The sequence below is a fragment of the Pinus tabuliformis genome, chromosome 7, assembly GCF_031772625.1.
Source record: "Pinus tabuliformis cultivar Carrire ecotype Pingquan chromosome 7, CPIR1, whole genome shotgun sequence".
Taxonomy (NCBI): domain Eukaryota; kingdom Viridiplantae; phylum Streptophyta; class Pinopsida; order Pinales; family Pinaceae; genus Pinus; species Pinus tabuliformis.
In genome coordinates, this window is record NC_142293.1 from 621,614,013 (window position 1) to 621,641,417 (window position 27,405).

Genomic DNA, 27,405 nt, shown 5'->3' on the forward strand with positions numbered 1-27,405 from the left:
GTCTTCAAAAAGACCGACTTCCTCAGTTCATATCTCCGCAAATATAGAGTGAAAAGCTTTGAAATTCAGACCCAAGATTTGGCACGATTTCTTCTCAAAAAAGTGTTGTCCTCAATGCTTCAGCAGTTCTGGATGCTTCTGTATAAAATTCTCATCCCCCCATGTGGAATCTTCAGTGGATAAGTTCTTCCACTTGATAAGATACTCATAAATTGCAGAGATACATCAGATTCAATATCAAGCTTCTACAAAGTGAAAAAAGGTGTGTAGTTTTTTTTTAAGCTTCTGAAACGTCGCAAAAAATTTTTTATAGCGAAAATGCCACGATGACCTGTTTGGAGCAACGAAACCCTAGAATCCAAAGCTTTGATACCAAATGTTATGAAACCAGCTCACAAAAAGATAGAAAAGAGAGATCCACGGCTTAGAATTCAGTCTCTTCGAGGGGGAAACCTCCTTTACATTACATAAATGAGCAATTCTTGGATGATTCAAATGACAAAACCTCCTTTCTATATATAGGAGTCTAAGGAGTCACAATATAACCCAACCGACCTAACAATAATAATATAAAGCCACAAAAATAACAATAGAGGGATTCTATGGGGCACAGTAATAACAATATGGGGGCAATAGGGGCACAACAATATTAATAAGGGATACAACTACAATAGTAATTGGGTAATCACTAGTATTATAGGGACCCAACAGAATACAAGAGAGCGTGGTTATAATTTGTCTGGATCTCTTAGAGAAAATGGTGGCAACATATGGAGGACTATTTGTAGGAGTATGAGACTCTTCTATGATGAAAGTCTGAAAGCTTTGAGCTCTCTTGGGAAGGTCCAGCTTTGTGTAGAGTTCAAGTAATGCTTCAATGGAAAGTGCGGTCTCATTTGGGTTTGGCTGGATCTGCAACATTTGATTTATTGAGTCCGCGGTAATGGTGAATAAAATATGTTGGTCAGGAGAGACTATGGCTCTTTGACTTGGGACATAGCAAGCTTGGTAGAAGTGTATGATTTCTGGGAATAGTTATACCTGTGGGAACAAGTATTTGGGAAAATTTTATTCCCATAGGTGAATGTCATCATTCTAGTTTAGGAATTTATCTTTACTCTAACAGTGGAGTTTTAGTAGATGGCTAGGGGAAACAGTGCCTTTAATTTGAAAATATTTGTTGGCCAATGGGAGGTGGTCAATATCTAGATGAGGGGTTTGCAGGGGTCTTACATCCAGAGTGCTTTGGGAAGACATAATTTGGTTTATTCAATTGAATTACTTTTTCTCTGGCTTTAAGAGTAAGTTCAGAAGCTCTGGAATATTGGGGAGGGTAATTATAGTTCGTCGAAAAGGGATTTTGGATGCACAATAAGGTTTTCTTTAATCTAGCAAGGTTTTTTAATTAATTTAATTAATTAACCTTTTGATAATTACTGTGCTTAGTTTAAATTACAACGTCGTTCTGGTTCTTTCAAGAATACCTAGAAAATGACGATTCGGTGCACAAACAAGGTTCTGTGGTAGCAGCAGAGGTTTCTAAGGCTTCAATTGTCTATTTTCTGGTTCAACTTGGTGTATGTAGTGTCTTTTGGTTGCAAAAGGTGGTTAAAATGGTTGCGCAGAGGTTCAAGGTTTCAATTGCTTAAAAAAGGTTTTTTGCAGCGAAAATGAGTGAAAAGAGTGAAAGGGGGCTTTTTTAGATTTTTAACCAACAACGGTTACATTTTGGTGCAAGATTTGGTAAATGAACAGTGGGTAGTTTTCTTTTACTCGGGGAGGCAGTTTTATGCCATATCACACCACTTTTGGATGGAGGGCAGCATTTTTTGCGAGCATGCGATATAACCTGGTGCCACCACGTAAAGAAATAGTGCTTGACCAAAACCACGAATCTCGCGTGCTTTTGGACCTATAACTATCAGATGATGAAACTGCGATATGGATATGCGTCGTTAGATCTAGAGGTGGGAGATCAGAGGGTTATCGCGCGGCGAAGTTGCATGAATGGAGTTGGGATGTGGTTGGCGGGGCTCGGGGTTAAATAATATGGCAGGTTTAATACTTTCTAGGGTTTAGTGAGGGTCGGGAAATTATAGTGGGTGTTTAAATATATAAAGGGGGACTTTAGGAAAGAACTTAGGATAAAGGGTTTAGTGGGTTTTTAAGGGAAAAAAGGGAAATTAATAAGGGGGGAATGTATTATTTGTGATGGGAATGGGTTTCACACTAGGGAAAGGGGTGTTTACAAGGGGAAATGAAGAGGGAAGGGGTGCTTTGGAACCAAGAAGGGGACAACATTAGGGGATGAAAAGTAATGAAGGGATAATGAGGGAAATTAATAAACTAAGTATGTGGGGGTGTAGTCAAATGAGGGGAAATTAGTAAATAAGCTTTAGTGAATGTCTTTTCTATTTGAAAATTCCTCCTGCACATGAAACATAGGATTAACCATGATGAAGGTGCTTTTCACTTAGCAACCTTGTGCACTTGCAAAAATTATTCTACCTACCCTTTATTTACCATAGCATTTTCTCTTCATTCATTGGGTGCATTTGAGCTTGCGGACCCTTTATTTCTTTTTCTTTCATAAGTAAACTATCTAATTCTAGCCTTATAACTTCCAATGGCTCAGATTATACTGATGAGCTCATTATTACTCTCTACCTAACTACTGATCTGCCAATATTAAACAGTTTGGCTATATCTTTCTTCTCTATCTATCAACATGAAATTTAAAGCATGAATGAATCAAGATTAAACTATTTGACCATCATGGATTGTGGCATTTTTTGACAAGCTGCACATAATCTTTTTACAAAGGAAAGTAAAAAGTAGTGGCATTTGAATTTGCACACTTTCATGATCTATTCTTATCTCATTTTTTTGGGGGTTCATATTTTTTATATCTTTTTGATCTTTTTATTTCTTTTAGTCCTTTGATTATTCTTTTAGGGACTACCCTCTTTACACATTTTATTTTTAATATGGTAAAACATTTTGTCGAAAGAAAAAGTATGTACAATAGTACAAGACTAACCATAGCCAATTCAAAATTATGAATCCCATTATTATAGGACCCTAACAAGAACCATTTGGCTTCATCATTGGTAATGCATCGATGTAACACAGTGTCGACACCACAGTGATATAGAATATCAATGATTATAACATAGTGTCGAGACTGGTGACATATGCATCGACGACCATCACGAGAAAGTTCGGAACATTGCTATGCCAAGGATCAGAAGAGATAATGAGGAAAAGTGAGTCATCATATAATACATCTATGGCCATGATTTACTCATCAATCTAATGAAACTCAAAAATAAAATTTTTGAATGCCAGGGATTTCTTATATTTAGAAAAGGCAAACTCCAAATCAAACTCCTAAAGAATAAAAGTCCACTTGAATTATTTGTCCCAATGATTTGGAGAAGAAGGATGTGCTTCATAGGGTTGGAGTCATCAATGAATGTGGTCTTTCACAAGAGTATGTAGTGCCTTAATTGTTGGATAACAACAACCATTTCCAAAGACAACTTCTCAGTGTGGGAATAAGGATGCTTGAGAAAAAGAAGGCATTTGTTAAGATAATAAATGGGGTTTTCATTACACATCTCATCCTATTTGTACAAATGGCAGAATTAGAGGCTACGAGAAATAACAAGAAATCTCAATTGAAGTTATGGGGGTTGAGTAAAGCTAAAGACAACAAAGCCTATTTGATAGCATTGAAAGAATTTTGGGCTTAGTCATCCCCGATAAAGGTCACTTATTTTTTCAATAGATGTATGAAGCCTTATGTTGTAGCTCCTAGAGAAAACCCCCGGGTTGAGGAGAGTTCAGTTCATAGGACATCTTAGTCTCTCTTGAAGATAATTCATTATTACTCAAGAGATAAATGAAAATGATTTTAGATGTGGTTCAATTACCTTTTCTCAGAGGCAGATAAAGTATATGTAGAAACAAGACATCATTCCCCAGAATAAATGCTTCAGGTTTGGTGGCCGACACACAAAGAATGCAACTTATATTTGTCATTTTAGCCAATATGTAAAGGAGAAATATAAGGGAGGAACCTAATGCAGAGGGCTGGATAAACACATAATCCTATGCAACAAATCCTAGCAAAATTGTTTAAGAATAAGGAAATGAAATGCAAAAATTATGGAGTGTGTTTTAAGGTTTACAGCTCAATATTTCATGCGTAAATTCTTTCACAATATAACATATTAAATATGTAACATCATAGGTACTATTTGCTATAATATAACATAGGAAATCCATGATTTATATGTGAAACCAACAACTACTACTTACACAATTTCTGAGGAAGATAAACACATGAAATTACATACAAAGGCAGAGCACATATAGCATATCCCAAATGCTTGGGAACACCAACACTTCTTCATTAATATTCTAGAATGAAAATAGATTGTAGGCCTAAACAAGTGAAATTTTTAAAAGAAACAATAACAACCTTAGGAATAAGACATTAGAACCAAATTTGGAACCTCCTTTGAAAATAGAGTTCAGAACTCTAGAACACAGACTTCAAAACCTCTAAGAGAAGAAATTTGGAACCCTTTTAATGAGTTTCCTCCCTCTTTTTATAGGGAGAACCAAATAAAAACAACTTACAAAATATCTCCAAATGTTATAGTTGTCTGATCGACTCAACTGTCTGAGCACGTGAAAATCCTAATGATTACAAAACAAATATGATTCTCTTCTTGAAAATGCAAAATTTACAAAATAACGAAGCATGAGAAATGTGAGGTGTCATGATGGACACAGTAAAATATCTCCATTCCGATTCCTATGATTTCCTTAGGATGACTCAGGCTCCAATTTCTGGATCTGTGGTGGGCTAATGATCTGGCCAAATTTCTATTATAATATTCCCCCACGATTTCTGGCAAGTTTGCCTGTCAGATTCTTCCCTTAACAACTTGAAACTTCCCCTCTTGGAATTGGTCGTGATCAGGCGTGGTGGCGTTAAAGGTGTTGTATACTTAGCTTCCAACCCATTCGTCCCTTTATTTCATCTGTGATACACTATCATAACCCAATACACCTCTTAACACTTCAATGGTGTAATTTCGAAGCTAAGGTGTATCGTAACTCTAATTAAAATGTCGTTACGAAAATCCAAAATTTTGATGCCTGAAGCCCTCCTATGCTTAGCTCGTTATCAAAATTACACCATAGAACCAAGTACCATGACCAGTGTCTTGGGCGCTTGGGTTCTTAACCTTTTTGGCTCCTATTCAGGGCCTATGTCCCTTTATATTTTTTCTTCCACCCTTGGTTCCTTTAATTCTTCCACAACTGGGTTCCACCAACACATCAAAGCTCCTTATTATAAAAAACCTTTTCAAAATGAAATTAGAACATAGTTTTGATATCTCCTTTCTCTTATATTCCTTCTTAGCACTTAGGTGTTCTTCCCACCCTAAGCCCTCAGTTCTTTTGAGTTCTTATGACCTTATGCCATGTAACATCGGAACCCCTCCATCAGAACTTCTTCGAGTTCGAAATTAAAACAAAGTTACGATGTCTCCCTCTTCTGATGGGCTCCATAGCACTTGGGTGCTCGACCTTGGTTCGTGCCCTTGGTTCTTTGGACCCTTGAAATCAACCACCAACTACACATTGGAACCCCTCTCATCGAGATATTTACAAAATTTCAATTTCAAAAATGGGTTTGATATTTTTTACCTCCGATTGGTTCCCTAAGTCCTCATGACCAAGCACTAACAACATTGAAGCCACTCCATTGGATGGCAATTTTTATAAAGAAATTTAAACAGTGCTTACAAAATATCTTTCCTCTCAACTGCCAACCTCTGAAATGACATCATGCTAACGTCATCATCTCTCCACATGGAGCCTCGTTGGTGGTGACATGTGTCATCTAGATTTTCACCATTAGGCCCTAAAAAATGTCAAAACCAACTACCACGTATTGGGACAAGGTCCCATGGGGGTAAATTTTAGTAATAAATTGTGGTATACTTGTAAAGTCTCTGTGTTTTGAAGCAGTGGAGCGCGAAGGTCATCGGAATCAAAAGGGGCTTTAGTCCCTTAATGCACTAGAAGATAGGGAGTTTTGTGACCCACCCATGCTCTGCGGACCGTGGTATTGTAAAATCGAAGGCTATATATAGAAGAGTCATAGCGAGTCTAGGAAGTAATTGAATATAGAAGATCATTGTATGGGAAAGTAAGCTAAGGTAGGAAAGTTTGTTTCATGTACCTAGGCGAAGGGGAAGGCTACTGAAGATGAGTGCACAAAGACCTTGGTAAGTCCACAGGATGAGTGCCCAGGACCCTGCAGCTGAGTGCGTAGGGAAGGAGAGTCTATAGCTTAATGATTATATCAATAAAAGACTATTTTGAAGCTATACTTTTGTAGTTGTGCATCTATATTTACTTCTGCAATTTATATGTATTCGCTTTGATATTCTGAATTTATATGAAGTAATGTTTAATTAATGCATGAAAGTAGCAGATATATGTTTTACTTACTGTTATGAATGATTAAAGCATTTCACGAAGGTTAAGATTCTATTTTAGCAAGTTACTGCAATCGTTTATCTTTTAAGGGTTAGGGTTCGCGAAGACTAAAAGAAGCCCTAGAAGCCACAGGAACCCATCACACTAACCTCTGGATGCAGAAACCTAGTTCTGTCATCCCCCAATATTGCTTCGGGTGAGACTGTAGCCTGCGCTACACAGGTTGTTGTCGAAAGGGCCAGCAGTTAGGGTTTTGCTGGTTGTCGTAGCTAACTCTAAACCTGGGTCAGGACCCCTCAACCCAACAAATGGTTCTATTGCCAGGACCGGGATCTATTTGAGGAATGTGTGATGTCAAATAAATGGTTCCCAACTAAGAAAGAAGTCGAGAAGTGGATAGATCGAAAGCTACATGAATTCACGGCTCAAGAAAATAGGAGTTGGAATTTGTCCAAGGAAGAGTGGCTAAATAGATATATGTATACCGACAAGCATGAAATTTTCTTCTATTATTTTTCATGCAAATTACATGAGTGGTTGTCTAAATTTGATGATATTCATGCTACATGGAAGCTTGATGGCCCTATTGTGTGGAACCCAGAACTGGTGAAGTTCTTCGAGGCTTCAGAAAACAAAGTCGAGTGGTTTTTGATTACTAGATCGATAGTATTATAGGAGGATTCATTACCAAGTTCACGATTGATACGTCCACTAGTTATAGCAAAGCAGAGCGCAAGTTTTTCAAGGGGCCAAGAGGTAAGTACCCGAATTCCTTGAAAACATGGATTAAATGTTATTGTGTGAAAAAGGGGTAATTCCACTAAATCAATGTTCAGAAGAGATCTAAAGGTAGCTACGCAAAGTGGGAAAACATTCAGAAGTGACCTAGATCTAGGTGCTAAATACAGTTCTTTGTTAGGAGCATCTAATAGTGATGAAGAAAGTAGTGTTCTAAGGACACTGCTAGGTGCACTATAGGTGGTAAGACAAAGTATCATAAGGATACCTGATCCTGCCACTCCACCTCCACCATAACCTCTACCTCACACACCTACACCTCCACCTCCACCTCCATCATTCAACATGGAGAACATAATGAAGATTCTTGTGTTTAAGGGTCTAGGGATTGAAGACGCTAAGCAATTTTGGTTCATAGAAGAGGTTGTATGAAAGGCACAATAGGTTACTGATGATGACACGAAGAAAGCATACTTAGTTACAGTCCTACAGGACAGAGCACTGAGATGGTATATCAAGTCTTATTCGGGTAAACCCAATGTGACTATGCTTGAAACAAAACAAGCACTAAAATATTAGTTTAAGAAGCCTAAATCACAATCCCAGTCACTGATGGATTTTAAATAGATCCAACAGAGGGTCAATGAGTCCATGTGGTACTTTGATCAAAGACTGAAGTGTCTGATCCAGCAGACTAATATGAGGATCATGGATGATCAACAGAAAGACTAGTACATTGCTTCTCTATTGCCTCATTTGAGATTGCCACAATGTCAACAGAAAATAGGAATGGAAGATGAAGCCTTGGAGATTGCCATGAGGTTGGAGGCTTCACCCATGTACGATACGAATATGGGGGTACAACAGATTCAGTCACAATTGGCCAATCTACATATGGAGTTACATAGCATTAAGAAGGGAAAAGAAGTTCAACCTAAGGTGTGCACATAATTTTGGTGTCTAAAGTGTAAGGGCGAGGGTCATGATAAGGATCACTTCCTGGTATACCATAATTATCTTATCGGGGAAAGTCATCTCCCCCTGAAACCAGAAAACACCGTTGGGCCGAGCACATGAGTACCATTATGGTGTGTTATTTGTCAAATTTATTGAAACATGCAACTAATAATTGTATTCTCCTACAAAAGCTTGTACAAACTCTGTAGTAGTTGTTTTGCACTTTCTGTAAATTGGTAGGTCATGATGAGTGCAACTGTCGAAGTTATGAACTAGTGATGCAGCGTACCTCTACATATAGGATGCAGGCAGAAAATCGGCCTCAAGATTAGGGTGCGGTTATGGTGCACAGAGGGTTCCAAGGTCGAGGAAGAGGCCGCGAAGGAGGGGCCGGAAGGGGTTAGGGCCAAATTATTTTCTACAACTGTGGGGAAGCAGGTCATTTCATGTGTGACTGTCAGAATTTGACACACCCTTCCTGTTAGTATTGCAGGAAATTTGACCATGTCATCGAAAATTTCCCTATAATTATCACAAAGATGTAAGAAAATAAGACTCAGACCCAACAACCTACACAAAACATCCAAATGATGAGGTTGGAGCCTCCTGAAGATGAGCCTAGTATTAATATTGTTACACAAAGTCGTATCGCCACAAGAGAAGATAAGGGGAAGCAACTAGTAGTTGATGGATGGGTATGAAAGGTTGCTAAAAAGGAATTGGGGTTCGATCTAAGTAAATCAAAGGAAGCCTTTATGGAGGTTAAGAAGAGCTTCATGGAAGCCTCTATATCTGGAAGTCAAGGAAAATACAGAGGAAATGAAAACGCACAGGACGTAGACCCCTAGCTGTTAAAAACATTTTTGAAGACTTATATGAAGCTTCTAAGGGAAATAAAGGTAGTGGAAGGGCTAAAATAATTAATAGATAACTGTACAGGTAAAAATAAACCTCTACTAGACCAGCACGTAGTACACAAAGTAGGAAAAAACAAGAAGTGAATCGGTTGTGAGATGAGGTTGATTGCGCAAATTGGAGAGTATGAAATGGATGAGGTAATTCTTGATCTAGGATTTGATTCAAACATTTTTCCAAAGAAAACCTCAAAGAGAATGGGGAGACCTATGCTACAGTGGTCTCGCATCCAGCTATGAATGGAAAATCAACAAAAGATGATTCCTATGGGGTGCCTATATGGGGTAATGGTAGATATTGAAGGAGCAAGCGCCCTAGCTGATTTTGAAGTAATTGAGATTGTTGATGATAGTAACCCATACCCTGTGCTACTTGGAATTGATTGGGACTTTCACATGGATGCAGTCATCAATATCAAAAAGTGCAGAATGACACTTGAAATGAAGGAGATCAGGGTTATTGTTCCACTAGATCCGACTAAGGGTGCATGATATACTAAACCAGTCCACGATTATGAAGAAGAAGATGAATTGGATCAAATCTATCAGATAACTGCATGCGATGAGGACTAAATCAAGCCTACTATGGATGGATGAATCACATGGGATAAGGACAATTCCTGCACTTTAGATTCTGATGAGGAGCTTGAGCATTGGCAAAGATGACTACATGAAGTATCATTGTTGCGTTATAACATGCTTACAAAATCGCTTTGATGCATCTCCATTGAGGTACAAAATTTTCCTTATTATAATGGTTTGGAAGATGTTAATTTCTCTTTGGATAAGTTTGAAAGGGATGTACTGGAGGAACAGTGGTTCCAAGATCTATATATTGCATTGCGAGCTACACCTACTCGTTGGTGGGGTACACATAAAGACAACTTTGTCGATTGGAAAGAGTACCAAAGAATGATGAAGTTGAGGTTTGGGTACGCCAATACCCACTTGGTGGAAAAATACATAGGATGGAATGATGATCCTCATGAGCATTTGACATGATGGGTGAAAGCATGGGTAGAAGAACCACAGCCTGAATGGTTTCATATCTTATGCCACACATTGGATACCATACCCATGAACTGGTATTTGGAAATAAAGCTGCGACATGGGACTGCATAATGGGATGATTTGAAAGAAATTTTTCTGTTAACTTTTAGCTTTGAAGATGGGTTTTAATATATATATATATATATATATATATGAATCGTTGTAGTTGATCAAAGTTGCAATATTCAAGATTCCTAAGGAACCGGTTACGTGGGTACAACTAGATTGGAGTATGTAGCTGAGCCATGTGCTCGAATGTTATAATGTGACCGCAGAGGATGGTGAAGAAGATCTCAAAAACATAAACATCCCCAAGTCTGAAGGACAACGTGAAGTCAAGGGACCTCAGGTGGAGATACCTGATATATCAGAGCCTTTAAAGGCCAAGAAAGTAAACATTGGATTAGGCACACAACCAAAGTTTGTAAAGATTGTCGACTATTAGGATGAAGATAAAGTTGATAAAGTCGCAGAGCTATTGCACAAATATCAGGACTTGTTTCCCACCAAGTTCTATGATTTGAAAGGGATAGTAGGGGATTTGGGTTTCATGAAGATTACTTTAAAGATGGATGCAAAGCCAGTAAAACAATGCCCCTACCAATTAAATCGCAAAGATAAACAAAAGGTACACAAGGAATTGGATAAGATGTTGGAAGTTGGGATCATTGAACCTGTGGAGGAGTCTGGCTAGGTGAGTCCCATGGTGGTTAAAGAAACGAAGCAGCATGATGAAATTCAGATATGCATACACTTGAGGAAGTTGAATGACGCATACGTCTATGATCCATTCCCTACATCATTTATGGACAAAGTACCATAAAATGTTGGAGGACAAGAAGCCTACTCGTTCACATATGGATTCTCAAGGTACCATCTGATCAAGATCGTGCCAGAGGATCAAAGCAAGACTACTTTCACAACTGAGTGGGGTTTATTTCAATACAAAGTGATTCCTTTTGGACTCAAGAATGTGCTCATAATCTTTTCAAGAGTTGTAATTGTGTCTTTTAAGGAATTTATCCACAAATGTTTGGAGGTCTACTTTGATGACTGGACCATGTTTTGGTTGGTCAAGCGCCATGTTTCTAGTCTGCACCTCATGCTGGATACTTGTCGAGATAGCAAATAGCCCTTAACCTAAAAAAAAATGCATATTTGTGTACTGTATGGGATACTATTGGGTCATGTGGTTTGCAAGTATGGATTGATGGTAGACCCTGCCAAGATTGCATTGATCGTCAATTTGGAGGCCTCGAAGAACATTAAGCAGTTGTGCACAATGTTGGACCATACTACATATTATAGGAAATGCATCAAGGAATATGCACAAATATCTGTGTCAATGGAAAAACTATTGAAAAAGGATGCGACATTTTTTTGGGATGATGATTGTCAGAAAAGTTTGGATGTTTTGAAGGAGAAAATTGTCACCGCACCCATCTTAGTATTCCCTGATTGGAAGAAGGAGCTTAATGCTTATGTAGATGCATCCTATATTGCGCTAGGTGTGGTACTGACCCAACTAGGTGAAGGAGATATTGACCACCCAATAGAATTTACGGGTAGGAAGTTTTCAAAGGCATAAAAAAACTACTCAACCACAGAGCGTGAAGGACTCGTGCTAGTCTACATAATGCAGAAATTTTGGCACTATCTGCTAGGAGCACAGTTCAAGATGTATACAGACCATTTTTCTCTGAAGTACTTGGTCAACAAGCCTATGTTGAGGGGGGAGATTTTCAGGTGGTTGTTGCTATTTCAAGAATATGATTTTGAGATAATTGTGAAGCCAGGACACCTAAATGTTGGTCCTGATCACCTCTCGCGGATTGAGACTGGTGATGAGCCTACAAGTTTGGAGGAAGGGTTTACTCATGTGCATCTCTTCGATGTTCACTTCGCAGATGATCAATTCACATATATAATTCCATTTGTGTCTACCAAAATGGCCCCGGAGGGATATTCGACGCAACAGAGGAAAAAATTGGTGGTCAGAGCAGTTGACTTCTCTATGATCACTGGAAATTTGTATAAAATGGGCTCTGATGAAATTTTTCATAGATATGTACCGGAGTATGAACGACCAAGAATTCTGGCAGAAGCACATGGAGGAGTAGTAGGATATCATTATGCAGGTAGAGTGATTGCACACAAGATCCTGCACGTAGCGCTTTGGTGGCCGACGGTACATAAGGAATCAAAGATGTATTGTAGGGCATGTGATGTTTGTCAGAGGATGGGGCAACCATCACAAAGGGATGAGTTGCCACTAAATCTGCAAATAACGTTGCAGGTGTTCGATAAGTGGGCGATAGAATTTGTGGTACAATTCAACCACCAGAGAAAAATATAGGGGCTAGATACATTATCACCACAACTGAATACTTGACCAGGTGGGCAGAGGGACAACTAGTGAAATACTGTAGTGCAGCTATAGCTGCGAAGTTTATCTTTGAATACATCTTGTCTCGGTTCGGCTTCCCTATAATCTTAATGAGTGATAGGGGGAACACTTTTGAAGTGAAACCATTGTTGCAATGCTTGAGGAGTTCCAGGTATATCATCAGAAGAGTACGCCCTATCACCCTCAAGCTAATGGCACGGTGGAAGCTTTCAACAATATTTTGGAGACTGCCATGAAAAATATTTGTAACATGAAGCGGAATGACAAGGATGTGCACACACCAGCGGTGCTTTGGGCGTATAGGACCACTTGTAAGAAGTTGACAAGACAAACCCCGTTCAGATTATTATATGGGAAGGAAGTTGTTAAACCCATGGAATACATTGCGCCAAGTTTGCAGATTACGGCATTGACAGATATGGCTGATTGTGATACTATGGAGGAGTGTCTGCTGCAACTGGTAGAACTGGAGGAAGATCGTTTCCTCATAGGATTTCATCAACAGGTGCAAAAGGATCGTGAAAATTCATGGCATGATTGCCACATGAAACAACACACCTTCAAGAATGAAGATTTGGTATTGCTATATGACAGTAAGTTTACAAAGTTCCTTGGAAAATTTCAAATGCATTGGCTAGGACCCTATGTTGTTAAGGAAATTACAGATGGTGGCACAGTTCAGCTCGCGAAGCTGAATGGTGAATTATTCCTAGGAAAAGTCAATGGAAGTCAATTGAAGTTGTACAGGGGTGATCCTGCCCCTACTAATGACTATATGATTGTAGGATAGTCTTAGTACTCTAGGTAGCTGCAAGGAAGTACGAGACTCTAAACTACACTGCCCAAAAATTGGAAAACTGAAGTAAGGGGGCTATGTGACGGGTTGAAGTAAGGTGTTGAGGGGAGCTGCGCTAAAGAAGTTGCACCACAAGGCTGGGTGCCACGTGGCCTAGCTGAAAAATGACAATTGGAATCATTGTAGATGTTTGGATGGGAAAATTTATGTTGAAAGGGGCAGGGAAGACGCATTTCTAGAGAATGTCTTTGGAATTCTACCGCCAAAGATGCATTAATGATTAGAAAATGGAGGGAATGGTTGGATCTGAATTTCACATCATCTATAAATATGGCATGTTTCCCCGCATTCGAACACTTTGTTTCCTGAGAGTTTGTATTGCGCTTTTTCGCCTTGCTATGTGCCAAGTGCAGAACTGTATGTCTCGGCCAATTTGGGAAGAGCTCTTTTCATGACTCCGGTTGTCTGGCATACCTGACTTTCTCAATGAGATTTTTCTGGCTAGAATGACTGCAACTCCCCCTGAGATTGAAGCAGCGCCATTTGTACCTGCAGGATTTCCAACTACAGCGCCTAGGTCTCTTAGAACTGAGCCTTCTATATCTCAACCTTCTACATCCAAGGCAACAAATAAGAAGTAGACGAAACCTCAGCAGGTCTTGGTGACGCAGCCACCATAGAAAATCCCCATGGAAGTCCGCTAGAAGGGGAAGATGGATCGGTCACAAAAGCTTATATAGCTGATGGATTTGGATGAAGAAAAACTGCATTGAGGAATCAAGGAGATTGATGCTGAGGAGGGTGAGCTGATGACTTGGCTATTGAAGTATATTCCACTACGCAAGGTCGCAACTAAATTTCCAAAGCATATAGACAACGTAAATTTTCTGGTGTCCACGCTATTATTTCCACAGAAGGTGATGTTGGAGGGCACGTTGATGACCCGCATACCAACACTCAAGATGGAGGATTGGGACTTAGGGGACCATGCGAAGTTCCCTCAATTGGCACCCCCCAAATACTTGTCCAAAGTATACTATGAAGAATTATAGGTTACGCGATTGGAAGCAATGAAGTGGGTAGCTAGTGTTGGGGCCATGGGGCTCCTAAACATGCTTTGGGTCCTCATTTTAGTCACAATAACATAAACACCATTATGTGCGCCAATTTCTCACACTTGTACATGATGGGTGTCTCTGGTTGGGAGAAACCATCCCAATTACGGACATGCTGATCCACCGGATCACCTTTATACCATACCAAGGAGTGGATCTTGCACAAGCATTTGGAGGTAAAACACAGAAAAAGAAGCTCACGAACCAGATGAAGAATGAGTTTGGCCTAATAAAGAAATTCCACGGATACTCTATCCACTCTATCTCGGATCCTGCGGTGTAGTTTTCCATGTAGATATTAGCAGGGAAAATAATGCATAAGTGTCGCATAGACAAAGTACCGACACCGGTCATCTCTTTGGTGGCGTAGTGCACCAAAGGAGTCCAATATAACTAGGGTCGCTACTTATGCATGGAATTTCTGGAGAATTGCAGGGAGGCCTAGGATGAGGGCAAGGAGTTCCATTACACCTAGTTGTTTCTACTAATAACATTGGTGGAATGGTGGACTCCGGAGGACAGTTAGTTTCCTCCTCACTATCTGGACCTTCAAGAGGTAGCGAAGTTCACTTCACTTTGGGCTACAAAGGACCCCACATGCATCACAAAGGTGAAGATCTTTTGGGTCCCTTTTGAGATGGATTTGAGAACAGTGATTAGCCAGAGGTTGAGGCTATCACCCACATTGTATGAGCAGTACGAGACCATAGCTGATTTCAAAGAAGATTTCCACAATCTGCATATTCACGCGAGGAGGGATCCCATGAAGATATGGCACAAGTTTCCTTACTTGGTGGCCAAGGGGGACATAGCAGGTGTCTTCAGTAAGTGGCCTAGTGATTGGCTCACCTCATCTGATGTCGGTGCAAGTAGTAGTAAGGTCGGGCAGGGTTCGACCGCATAGATGATGAAAGCAAAGAAAAAGAAAGAAGGATAGAAGGTTGTCGCTCGAGAGAAAGTTGAACTGAAAAAGGAATCTGCGACAAGAGAAAAAGAAGTGGCAACCAAATAAAGAGTAGCGCAAGTGAAAACAACATCCCAGGCCACAATTGATTTTGAGGAGTCAAAAAAGGAGAAAACACGAGAGGAGGAAGAAATAAAGGAACGCGATGTAGGGGATGTGGAGTTAGAATCCCCCTTCATCATCCAAACAAGGAAAAGGAAAACCTCCATTGGGCCGCGAAAGAAAAAAAGTCTAACTGATTAGCCAGCATGACCCCTTTAGTCCTTACTTAAGGGGATTTAGATGAGATAGGTGACATGGTCTGTGACACAACGACTAATATTTGGGGCCACTTCAAGGAACAATACCAACAGGCACTGGGAAAGGTTCAATAGGATCTGCGCAAGTTGCAGATCCAAATAGGTAGGATACATGTGAGCATGGGCCAAGTGAGTGGGAAACAAACCAGCCTAACTCAAGTGAACGAGTTAGTTCTGGATACCTACAGGACCTTGGATTTCCACATCATTCAGTTTCTAGAAGGATCCCTGCACACCAAAATAAATGAACAAAGGGCCCAACTAATGCAGATAAAGAACCTGAGCTTAAACCTCAAGACACTCTATATCCAGACCTTACATGAACTACACCAAGGGGTGTTTGATGAATTTCATATTATGGAGCAACACGCAGTGCTAGTAATCAATGAAGCTAAAACAAACAACCAGCAGATTTTTGAGGAGAAGGTGTAGGTGATTAAGGAGAAAGGGGAAATCACAGTGTAGAGCTAACAGTTGGAAGTAGCCATTGCACAAGCTTGTAGTGACCTGCCAGACCTTAATATTCCAGCTGACATAACCTCCACGAAGAAGATCCAAAAGCTTGTCACTATAGTGAAGGAGTCTAAAGATGAAATTAGCTAAGTTTGGTTCAAGTTGTAGGTGCAGATATTAGAGCTACAATTAAAGTTGCAGCCCACGACTCCTCCATAAGTTAGAGAGCAATGCGGAGCTACTATCAAAGAAGGCATGGAAATGATAGAATACACAATAAAGGGCTGCACGAAGCTCTTTGAGCAAGCCATGGAATTGTGGACCTCACTGTAGGAGGAAGCCACTCTACAAAAGTTCGGAGCAGATATCAGAGAGAAGTAACGGTAGTTCGATGAAATCTGATCGACTACGCGAACATTGGCACCAAAAAAATGGTTCACACAGTTGCAGGAAGGAAAGATGATCCAAAATGAAATTGAAGATCTACACAACAAGGATGAAATTCTTTCTGCACGGACACAGCCAGGGACAAAAGAGGTCATCCAGTTGATTCTGTCTATATAGAGTAAGCTCAATGGGACACAACAGACTCAGAGGACCATGGGCATTGTAGTTGAAGTCCTAAATACTAAAGAATTGGTTGAAGAAGTGAAATAGGATGCTACACAAGGAACCACTGACCTATAGGTTTTGAAGTTGGAGTTCTGCGAACTACAGGCCAAGATTGAAGCACCAACCAAGTGACTCGAGGATGAGTCACGAAATTGTGTTAGGGGCTTGTTGGTATAGGGTCCCTTGGGGGTAAATTTTTGTAATAAATTGTGGTATACATGTACAGTCTCCACGTTTTGAGGGAGTGCAACCAAAAGGTCATAGGATTCAAAAGGGGCTTTAGTCCCTTAATGTGCTTGAAGATAGGGAGTTTTGTGACCCGCCCATGGTCCATGGACCATGGTATTCTAAAAGAAAAGGCTATATATATAAGAGTCATAGTGTGTCTAGGAAGTAACTAGATATAGAAGATCATTGTATGGGAAAGTAAGCTAAGGCATTAGTTTTTTTTTCCTATACTTAGACGAAGGGGAAGGCTCCTGCACCTGAGTGCGCAGAGACCTTCGTAAGTCTGCAGGCTGAGTGGATGGGCCCCTGCAGCTAAGTGCGAAGGGAAGAAGAGTCTATAGTTGAATGATTATATCAATAAAAGACTATTTTGAAGCTATACTTGTGTAGTTGTGCATCTATCTTTACTTATGAAATTTTTATGTATTCGCTCTGATATTCTGAATTTATATGAAGTAATGTTTAATTAATGTGCAAAAGTAACAAATCTACATTTTACTTACTATTATGAATGATTAAATCATTTCATGAAGGCTAAGATTATGTTTTAGCAAGTTACTACAATAATTTATCTTTTAAGGGTTAGGGCTCGCGAGGACTAAAATAAGCTCTAAAAGCCATAGGAACCCATAACACTGACCTCTGGATGTAGAAAACTGGTTCTTCCATCCCCCAGTACTACTTCAAGTGAGACTACATCTTGTGCCACGCGGGTTGTTGCCAAAAGTGCCAACAGTTAGGGTTTTGTTGGTTGGTGCAACTAACTATGAACCTGGGTAGGGACCCTCAACCCAACACCATGTGTCCACTGTATGTCCACATCACATTGACTTCATTTACCTTGTTAGCTCCTTAGAACTAATTATCTGTTGCCATGTGTCCTAGCTTGTGGAGAGAGAGAGTGTCACTGGGGTCCTTGGATTTTCAATGATTTCCTTTGTTTTTCCCCTTCTCAGTGATATCGAAACTTATAAAGAATTATATTTTTAAAGGGTTATGAGGTCCCGTTCTCTGATGTCCCAAATTGAACGACCCTCCAACATTCGAGTTTCAATGTGCTTTAAGTTTGAATGTTCATCCTTTCAGTATCGGGCCCTGATATAACTTCCTTTCTATTCTTCTGATATCAGGTTCTGATGTGACTGAATCCCGAATTTCAACACTCCCCTTTTCATTTCAGCCTCTTATATTTCAACACTTTTTTTTTCTACTATCCTCTGAATTTTGGCCCCTAAAATTTTGTTTCTCCCATCTAATATTGACCTCCAATGTGCTGAGCTTTCTCCGAAATGATAATTCAATGTGATGCCTTTCCCTTTTGATTTTCCTTTGAACAACGAAGGCTGCACCTCTTCCTTGTTGTATCAATGGAAGAAAAATAGGACCATTCAACATAAATACAATAAAGTATTACAGACACAACATCGACTCCAATTGAGGAGACTGTATTGCACACAATGCATTAAGAACATGTAGATTATTTCCTTCTATCCATTGGGCATGGAGTCATTTTATTCAAGTACATGAAAAGAAAAAATGGAAACATTAAGAACAAAAAGCATTACTGTTATGTAAAATGGCTCACAGGTATATAAGTGGATGAAAATGGACCTCTTTAATGATGGAAATAAATCTTGAGAAACTGGCCATTCACAGGTAGTTGGAGCACCTCACCATCCAAATTTTCTAACAAGAAGGTGTTGTTTCCCTTTGCTTCAAATATATTGAAGGGTCCAAATCATAAGGGATCAAACTTCCCATGTTTTGCTTTGTCCTATCTTCTAACATCCCATCTAAGTACCAAATCTCTTGGTTGTAGGGATATGTCTCTTGCTTTTATGTCAAAGAGAGATTTCATTATTCCCTGATAATTTGGCTCTTCTTCGACATCCTATAGAATTTTAGCTACTAGAATTGCTAGTTGTATAGGGAATGTTGTAGCTTTCCCATACGCTAATTCAAAAGGAGATTTTCCAGTGGACCTCTTGGTGGTAATCTTGTTAGCCCATAGGGAAAACTTCAGCTATGAATGCTAGTTCTTCTAGTTTTCTTCTATTTTCTTCTTTCAAATTCTTACTAAAGTTTTATTAGAGGATTGAGACAATCCATTTCCTTATGGGTAATAGGTAGTGGAATAGCCTACTATAATGTTGTACCTTTGGAAAAAATAAATAAATTTGGCTGAATTAAACACCTGAGCATTGTCAATGATGATTTTCTTTGGGCAGCCAAACTTGGTGAGGATGTTTTCCTCCATAAACTTGATGACTACTATATCAGTTTCATTTCTACCTGGGGTAGCTTCCACCCACTTTGTGAAATAATGAGTGGCTATGACTACCCATTTATGCTCGCCACTAGAAGGTGGATGTATTTATCCAATGAAGTCTAACTCCCATTTCCTGAAAGTTTCTTTTACAAAAACAGGGATTAAATGAATGGGAGCCAACCACTCTTTTTCTACAAATAATTTATACTTCTAACAGGCCCAAACATAGATATGTACTTCACCAAACAACTTAGCATAATAAAAGCTTGTTTTGAGAATTTTGTGAGTTTTAGCTCCCCAACTATAATGTTTACACAGACAGAATTATGGAACTCATCAATCACTTTATGGATTTATTCTTCAAGCATACATAATAGAAAAATCTCCATTGGGTCTTTCTAATATAGTTGGAAATTTGAGATCACAAATTTCTAGGTTTGTAGCCTCAAAGCCCTATATTTAACTTTATCAAAATTAACTAGGAAATTCAAAAAAAGTAAGTAATGAACAATATGTTTATACCAATGTGAGACAAAGTACTTCATTTGAATTCTTTGTGTTAAAGTCTTGACATTATTCTTCTCCTCTTCTCTTCCACTTTCTCCTTCCTTATCTGTTAGCAAATTTATGCCCAGGGCTTGCCAGTTAGCCTCCAACAACATTTTGGTGAATCCTTGCCCCTTTATCAACTTCATGGGTTTGATATCCACATTGTATTCTTGGAATTTGGAAATCCACCTACCCCTCTTACCTTCACTGTCTCATGTACAAGAATGTCTTTAGCAACAGAAGTTAGAACATGCGCTATTGTATTGGACTGCAGTATATAAATTTGGAAGACCTTTAGGGCTTTGACTAAGGAGTAAGCTTATCTCTCTAGGATTTTATACTTTAGTTATGCATCTCACAACACCTGACTAAAAAAATCAATTAGATGTTCCTGCCCCCCATTGTTTTTCTGCAATAGAACAATTGCCACTGTGTTAGGAGAGGCGAAAGAGAAAATGAGTAATGGAATTTGATAATATCGGCTAGCTAATATTGGGGCTTCTGCAAAAAAAAAAATTTGTTCTGGAGAATTGTTCTCGATATTCTACAATCCATTTTACTTCCCCTCTATGGTTTCTTTGACCATCTCCACGTAATTTGGTATAAACCATATCAAAAAGTTGATTCTTCCCAAAAAACATGAACTTATTTCCTGTTTCTTGGTAGTGTAATGTTGTTGATGGCTTGCACCCTTTTAGGATCAAACTTTACTCCTTCCTTTGCTACAATATGACCCAATAACTTGCCTTCACTTAAATAAAACTGTGATTTCTTAGGATTTAAATAAATACCACACCTTCTACATTTTGTGAATGTGAGCTGCAAATGCTTGAGGTTCTCTTCATCTAAATTGAAGAAAATAGTTATGTCATCTAGGTAGATTACTACAAATTTATCCTGATCTCCAACAAATGTTATATACATAGCTCTCTGAAAATTAGCTCCTGTGTTTATGAGGCCAAAGGGCATTATTGCATACATAAATGTTCTCCAGGGTGTAGTGAAAGTGGTTTTCTTCTGATCTTCTGGGTGCACAATGACTTGGTTGCATCTAGAGAAGACATCCATCATTGACATCCAAGCAGACCCTACCACTTTCGACAGAATGTACTCCATCCTAGATTCCTGAAGTCAACACATAACCTTATTTCTCCATTCTTCTTCTTGACGTGAACTAGATTTTCTACCCAATCGGAGTACCTTAATGGCATAATTATCTTAGCATGTAACCATTTATTCACCTCCTTTTCAATGGATGGGAGCAACAAAGGATTAATCTGCCTGAGCTTCTTCTTTTATGGGTTCACCCCATCTTTTAAGGGAATTTTATGTTGTATGACATCGGGATCAAAAGTATTTAAATCATCATATGACCAGGAAAACACATCCATGTACTCCTTAAAAAGGTCCAGGTACCTTTGTTTGTATTCCCTAAGAACTCCTTTAGCTAATTTTATGATTCTCAGATCTCCTTTTGTGCAAATGTTACAATCTTCAACATCTTCTTCAAGCTCTTTCTTAGTTGTCTTAGGAGCCATATCATTTGAGTTAAAAAGCCTTTCCAATGGAAAAAATCCTTTGGGGATGATATTCCCATTTAACTGCACTGTCTTGTGACCAGCAATGGTTTCTTCCCAACTGACCGGTTGTTCACATGTCATCTCCTCATTCTCTTATTTAGTCGCTAAGTTTGAAAACTCTCTAATAACCTCCATGAAGTGTTTAATTTGTTCCTTGTCTTCAAACACCTGCTAATACTTGACATTGTATGGTATTGAAGGTATGAACCTGACCTCAACTTCATATCTGAGTAAGGGGTTTTAAGGAGGCTTGAAGTTACTAACAACTATAGCCAAAGAGTCTGCCATCCGATTTCTATCTCTTGGAAAAATTTGGATATTAAAGGCTAAGAGAACATTCTCAATATGATCCCATACCTCATTTTGGTAAGTCTTCAATCTTCGATGTTTAGTTTGGAATTGATTTCTGATTTCCCTCACCATGAGCTTTGAATCTCCAAACACTTCCAAGCAACCAATGTTAGTATTTCTGGTAGCTTGCAGCCCTAACAACAAAGCTTCATATTCAAAAACATTATTAGTGGCTTCAAATTCTAGCTTGAAATAAAGAGGAATCAAGATGACTTCTCGAGATACTAGCTGCACACCTGCCCCATTTCCTTCTCTAGAATAAGCACCATTAAAGCATCAATTCCATACTTTATTACACTCTATTCATTGTTTATTTAGTTGGACAAAATATTCCACCTGTCCAAACATCGGGAGTGGATATGGGATCAACTCTTTCACCTATTGTAGCCAATCTCTTCATGGAAAATTTTGAAAAGAAAGCTCTTGACACCTATCCTTTAAAACCTAAGTTTTGGATAAGGTTTGTGTATGACACCAGTGTTAACTGGCCTCATGGGGATGATGAACTTAAAAACTTTTTAAACCATCTCAATAGCATGTCTAATGCCAATAAGTTTACAATGGAAGTTGAGGAGAATAATTTCATACCATTCTGTTGATGCCTCTAAAATCGCTGCATCAACATGGGGGAAAACCACCCGGTCCGGACCTTAAAGCAGCTCCTTTTTCATTTGGTGTGGTGGTTCCGACTGGATGTAATGGGACCAGTTTCCCAATGATATATGGGTGAGTGGTTGATTGGTTTGTAATACATAACAAGAATGATAAGTGATCTATTCTAAAATGTGAAAATATACAAAAGTATCTAATCTATCCCGGGAATTCTTTATCTTAGTGCGATTCTTGATTGTTCTTATTGACAAGTAAACATGAAGATGACATACTCATAAATAAAAAGATGCATTTATATGATAATTACTTTGTTCAATTAATTGAACAAAGTAATAATTAAAACATTGTCACACTAACCATAATATATCACTAACATATATATATGAAAGATGAAAATTCCAAAAACATTCAATAGTGAAAGATTAAAGAATTGTTGTAGAAACATATACACATCAATAATAGCAAAATTGATAAATGCTTAATTCACACAGAAACATAAAGCAAAAACATAGATAGTAGTACCGTATGCATTTGGATCTCCTTCGATGTGAATCACATTCAAATTATGTCTTCCAATTTGAGAATACTTTTCATAGGAAGCAAAAGTGCATATCTCATAAAAAGCCTTCTTTGTCAAAATTCAGAATTCAGGTCCAGTCTTTTATAAAAATAAATATATCGGAAGCACAGTAGTGCAACTCCCGACTTAAGTCTTAGTACAAAAAATGAGGACCCTTTCTAAAAACATGAAAGGGTCTATAAATACTACAAAAATAACAAAATATGAAAGAAAAATGTTATGCGCTGGTATAACCAAAACATAAAAATGTGGAGATCATCTTCAAATAGCAGTGTTGCAGTCGGTTGAAGGGATTCATTGAATCAGCTGACCTTCTTGTGATCGGAGCTGACAAATGGCAAGCATTGGTTGAACCTCTGGTGGCTGACTGATATGAGAGTGTAACTAAGCTACAAATGTGGCATTGACAAGTTCAGGGATCATATGGTTGATCACATCTGTGAGACACTTCATCACCATTTGCTAACTATGTGGTTTCACAAGGAAAAACCAAAAAGTTTCCCATGTTAAGCTGTGAATGCCTCCGATCATTTTCTCCCTATGCATTAGCTCCTGTTTCCACTATTCTTCTAATGCTTTCACCTATGGGAGTTTGCCTTGAGAGAATTCTGTTATTAGATTGCATAAATATAGACTATTATTGATTAATTCAATAAAATTATTTGTCGTTGATCTACATCTGGATGTTGCTCTCTCAAATTTCATTAAATGAGACTCCCATTCGGAGAATAGAATTTCTTTATGCCATTCCTGTATCTTTGGCAGGTTGGAAACTTTTACATTTGAATCTTGCCAAGATAGAAACTTAGTTAAGATTTCGTATACCTTTTCTAGCTCAAGCCTTGCATCTACTGATTTATCGATCATAGCCGTTGTGATATCACATAAAGGAATAGCCAACGAGATATTATAATATAGAACATCCAACTGTTGAGATAGAGCCTTTGTCATCTCTAGGGCTTCAGCTCTGAATTATTCTACCTTGGGATATCCTTTGAATTGCTCTATTTGATCCTTTATTTGAGCGATTTTCTCTTATTTTGATTTATTCACTTTCTCGTTCAATAGCTACAGTTTGCTCAATGCTTGGGATAACTCTTGCTGCTTAAGGATGGCCTGTTCATCAATTCTCTGCTTTTCATTAATTAACTGCTCATTCAACTGCTCATTAAGTTGTCTCTGTTCCGCCAACTGTTGTTCAAGCTGCTCTATTTTTTGTTGCCACTCTACCAATTGTGCCTCTAGCTGAGTGATCGCCTGATCTTTTTCCTTCAATAAATGATTAACCTCTAAAACCTTATCTATTGTTGCCGTTGTATATGCTCCGGCATACTGAGAAAGTTTGGTTAAATCTTTGGAGGGATTTACTTCCTCTCTCCATACCACATTCATCATTTCCATCTAAGGAGTCAAAAGAGGAGAGTGATCAATTTTCCTCTTTTTCCTCTGTCTTTTAACTACAGCCCTATGCTTAGGGTTGTAGAAGACATCTAATGGTGGTATCTCTTCTACATGCAAAACAATTTCATCAGTGGGGTTTTCAGGGATGATCTCAATTTCTTTATGGAACTTGGGTGGGCCACTTGTTCCAATCAGAACTGTGTCGACTACTGATTTCTGTGCTATAGACACCTCTGGTGTAGTGAACCCTTGGGTATTCTCTGGATTACTGATGATAGAATCGAATTGTTCCCATTCCTTGATCAACTTAGGGTCAACATTAATGTGTGTATCAAGGGGTTCACTAACTGTTACCTGCTTTTGCTCCTATTCTGGTGTCTTCTTCTTCTCAGGAACCTTCTCCATTTCGGGAGCATTCTTAGTGATTTTCTGTTCACTGTGGCCTTGTGGTTGAACCGTTGAGGTTGTGGCTAATAAATCTAAAGGCAGGGTTTCCAATCTTTGGGCCCTGAGCCTATTGAATTTTTCTAATCCTCCTGGTCCCAATTTAGTCTTAGCCAATCCTTTGACCTGGAAAAATAGTTCTGCTGAAGAAAACAGGTCATCAAATTTATCCTCTTCATGATCAAATCTGGCGATTTTAGCCTGTGAGGTAACATTATAGGCAACCTTTTTAGGGTCATACTGCCTGTTTGGAATAGTCGCAAGATTTAACAACTTGATTTTCTCGGCCTCTTTCTCTGCATGTTTATAATCATGTAGAGTAAAGATGCCACACCGAAGGGGAAATGTAGGCCACATGTGTTTCTTGGAATCCCTAAGGGTCTTTGACGTTCCTGCAACTGTTATCTGATATGCTAATTCTCGGGCCAATAATTTATCGGGGACGTATAGAGGAAGAACATGAGGATTAGTGAGACTGCTGAAAAGCCTTATATAGGTGAATTTCTCTTCTCCAAACCAACTACCCATTGTTGTTAGGTCAATTGCTACTTCCTGGGATATCCTAGGGGCAAGCTTATCGAATAAGGAGTAATGTATAGGAAGAATAAAACCATTACAAATTCTATACAAATGGTTCTTATAATGGGCCTTCCATAGCTCTTTGTGATAGATGTGAATGGGATTGGGATCTTGGGGAGTCCATTTCCATCCGAGAACAGGGTATTAAAAATTAAAATAGATGGTGTCCATAATATAGGCACTGAAGTAAAAAGGAGGTATCACCCGGGAAACCACAGACCTCTTTCTCCTATATTCAAGTATCTCAGTGGCCATTTTGTCGGACAAAATGTTTGCCCAATCCATAATATAACCATGAACTACAACTTCCATTAAAGGAACCATATCTATAGAGAACTTAGCAGAATTATGGACTCCCCAGAGTCTGCATATTAATGCGCCAGCATAACAATAAGGAGAGGCTAAGGAATCTACAGAGTACATACCCGAAGACTCGTGCTTGTGTTTGCTCAGGAAGTGTCTCCATTGCCGGATAGGATCTGATTCAATGTCATTTTCCTTTGCAAAAGCTTCTAAGAATGCTTTATTATAATACTTCTCTGGCTTGGGTAAATGATACGTTTGTCTGAGATCCTCTGCTCTAAATGACCCGAACACTTTTTCGTCAGTTGTACTAAACATCCTGTTTGTAGTTGTAGTACTTTCAACAATCCATCTGACCATGTCATTATATGGCAAAACCTTGGCTTGCGCTGCTATCCTGTGTAGGAATGAGCAGGCCAATTCTTTTAATGTATTTTTTGATTTGCTTATAGAATCTGTAGTAGCTTCTTCCTCAAGTTCTTTAGGTTCTTCCTCTTGTAGTAAATTGTAGACGCTCTCCCAGCTTGATTTTCCTAAACTGCGGCAAGTCGTATCTGATATCAATCCTTTCTTATTCAGCTTTGGTTGGCCAATGGCCTTGGCCTTCTTCACCTTCTTTCCCATATTTTCCGGATTCATAAACTTAGAGTAGCTCTACGCAGAGAATGGAAAACATAACAGAGAAATATTTATGCTGAAAGCTAAAACAAAATGAAAACAGTTAAGGCAATTTGCATATGATAAACCCAATGTAATTAAGAATCACCACGGGTGAAATCCTCGAAGGATTCACCCTTAACTGCGAAATTAATAACCATCATATCCACCAATCGTAGTAAATAAATGTCATAATTACCTGTCGCATCGGCCATATGCTTAATGATCCTTTCAAGCGTGTCTTTAGATTTCCCCGATCAGCGATCAACGATAAATCATGGATCGCAATCAGGAGATTCAGTGGGTCAGGCTTAGCGCTTCAGATCAAAAGCTCCAATTGCGATAAAGGAATATAATAAGGCGAGATATGTTCAACGAATGGTTTGGTTTATTACTTTTAAAATTTATATTCGGAACCAATACCTTTTAACGAGGTTTTTTTGAAATGAGCGCCTTTCTTTATAATATCGCAATCGGGGAATTTTAAGTCCTTCTCGCTATGTGTTGTGTGATACCTCTGATTGCCGATTGCGATTACGTTATCAGATCGGAGGTTTTAAAGAGGACCTTTTTTAAGTGCATCCTTTTATCATTGCGATATGCAATCTTCGATCACTTTATCGCATCAGAGAGTTTCTTATGATGCCTTTTCAAAAAGATATTTCACATTTTATCAAAAGTTTTTAAGATAGGAGTTTTATTGTGTCGGGCCTTTTGATAAGGGCTTTTATGTGTTATATGGTTAATGCCATGCAAGTGATTTTATTGAATCATTAATTTACTAAGTTTATTAAAAGGGACCCATTTCTAATTAAAGTTTTTGTGTAAAAATTTAAGAAATGGGGGGGCTGTTGTACAACACAACACATTCCTGGACACCCTCCTCATTAGAAACATGGATGGTTCCCTAGGACACAAAGTATTTAGAAAGAAGGAAGATACTGGTAGTTACCTTCATGCAAATTCACACCACCACCTAGCTCAAAAGATAGGTGTTCTTTAAACCCTATTTACTAGAGTAT

General features: G+C 38.7%; 2 protein-coding genes across 2 annotated transcripts; both read left to right on the forward strand.

The window, feature by feature from the left end:
- Nucleotides 1-11,907: 11,907 nt before the first annotated feature.
- LOC149248968 (uncharacterized) lies at nucleotides 11,908-12,540 on the forward strand. The gene has a single exon (XM_089451528.1). It carries the CDS (start codon nucleotides 11,908-11,910, stop codon nucleotides 12,538-12,540), a length of 633 nt encoding a protein of 210 aa, XP_089307654.1.
- Nucleotides 12,541-12,724: 184 nt separating this feature from the next.
- On the forward strand, nucleotides 12,725-23,808 carry LOC149248969 (uncharacterized). Its single transcript, XM_089451532.1, has 2 exons — nucleotides 12,725-13,184; nucleotides 23,765-23,808. Exons 1-2 carry the CDS (start codon nucleotides 12,725-12,727, stop codon nucleotides 23,806-23,808), a joined length of 504 nt encoding a protein of 167 aa, XP_089307658.1.
- Nucleotides 23,809-27,405: the final 3,597 nt, after the last annotated feature.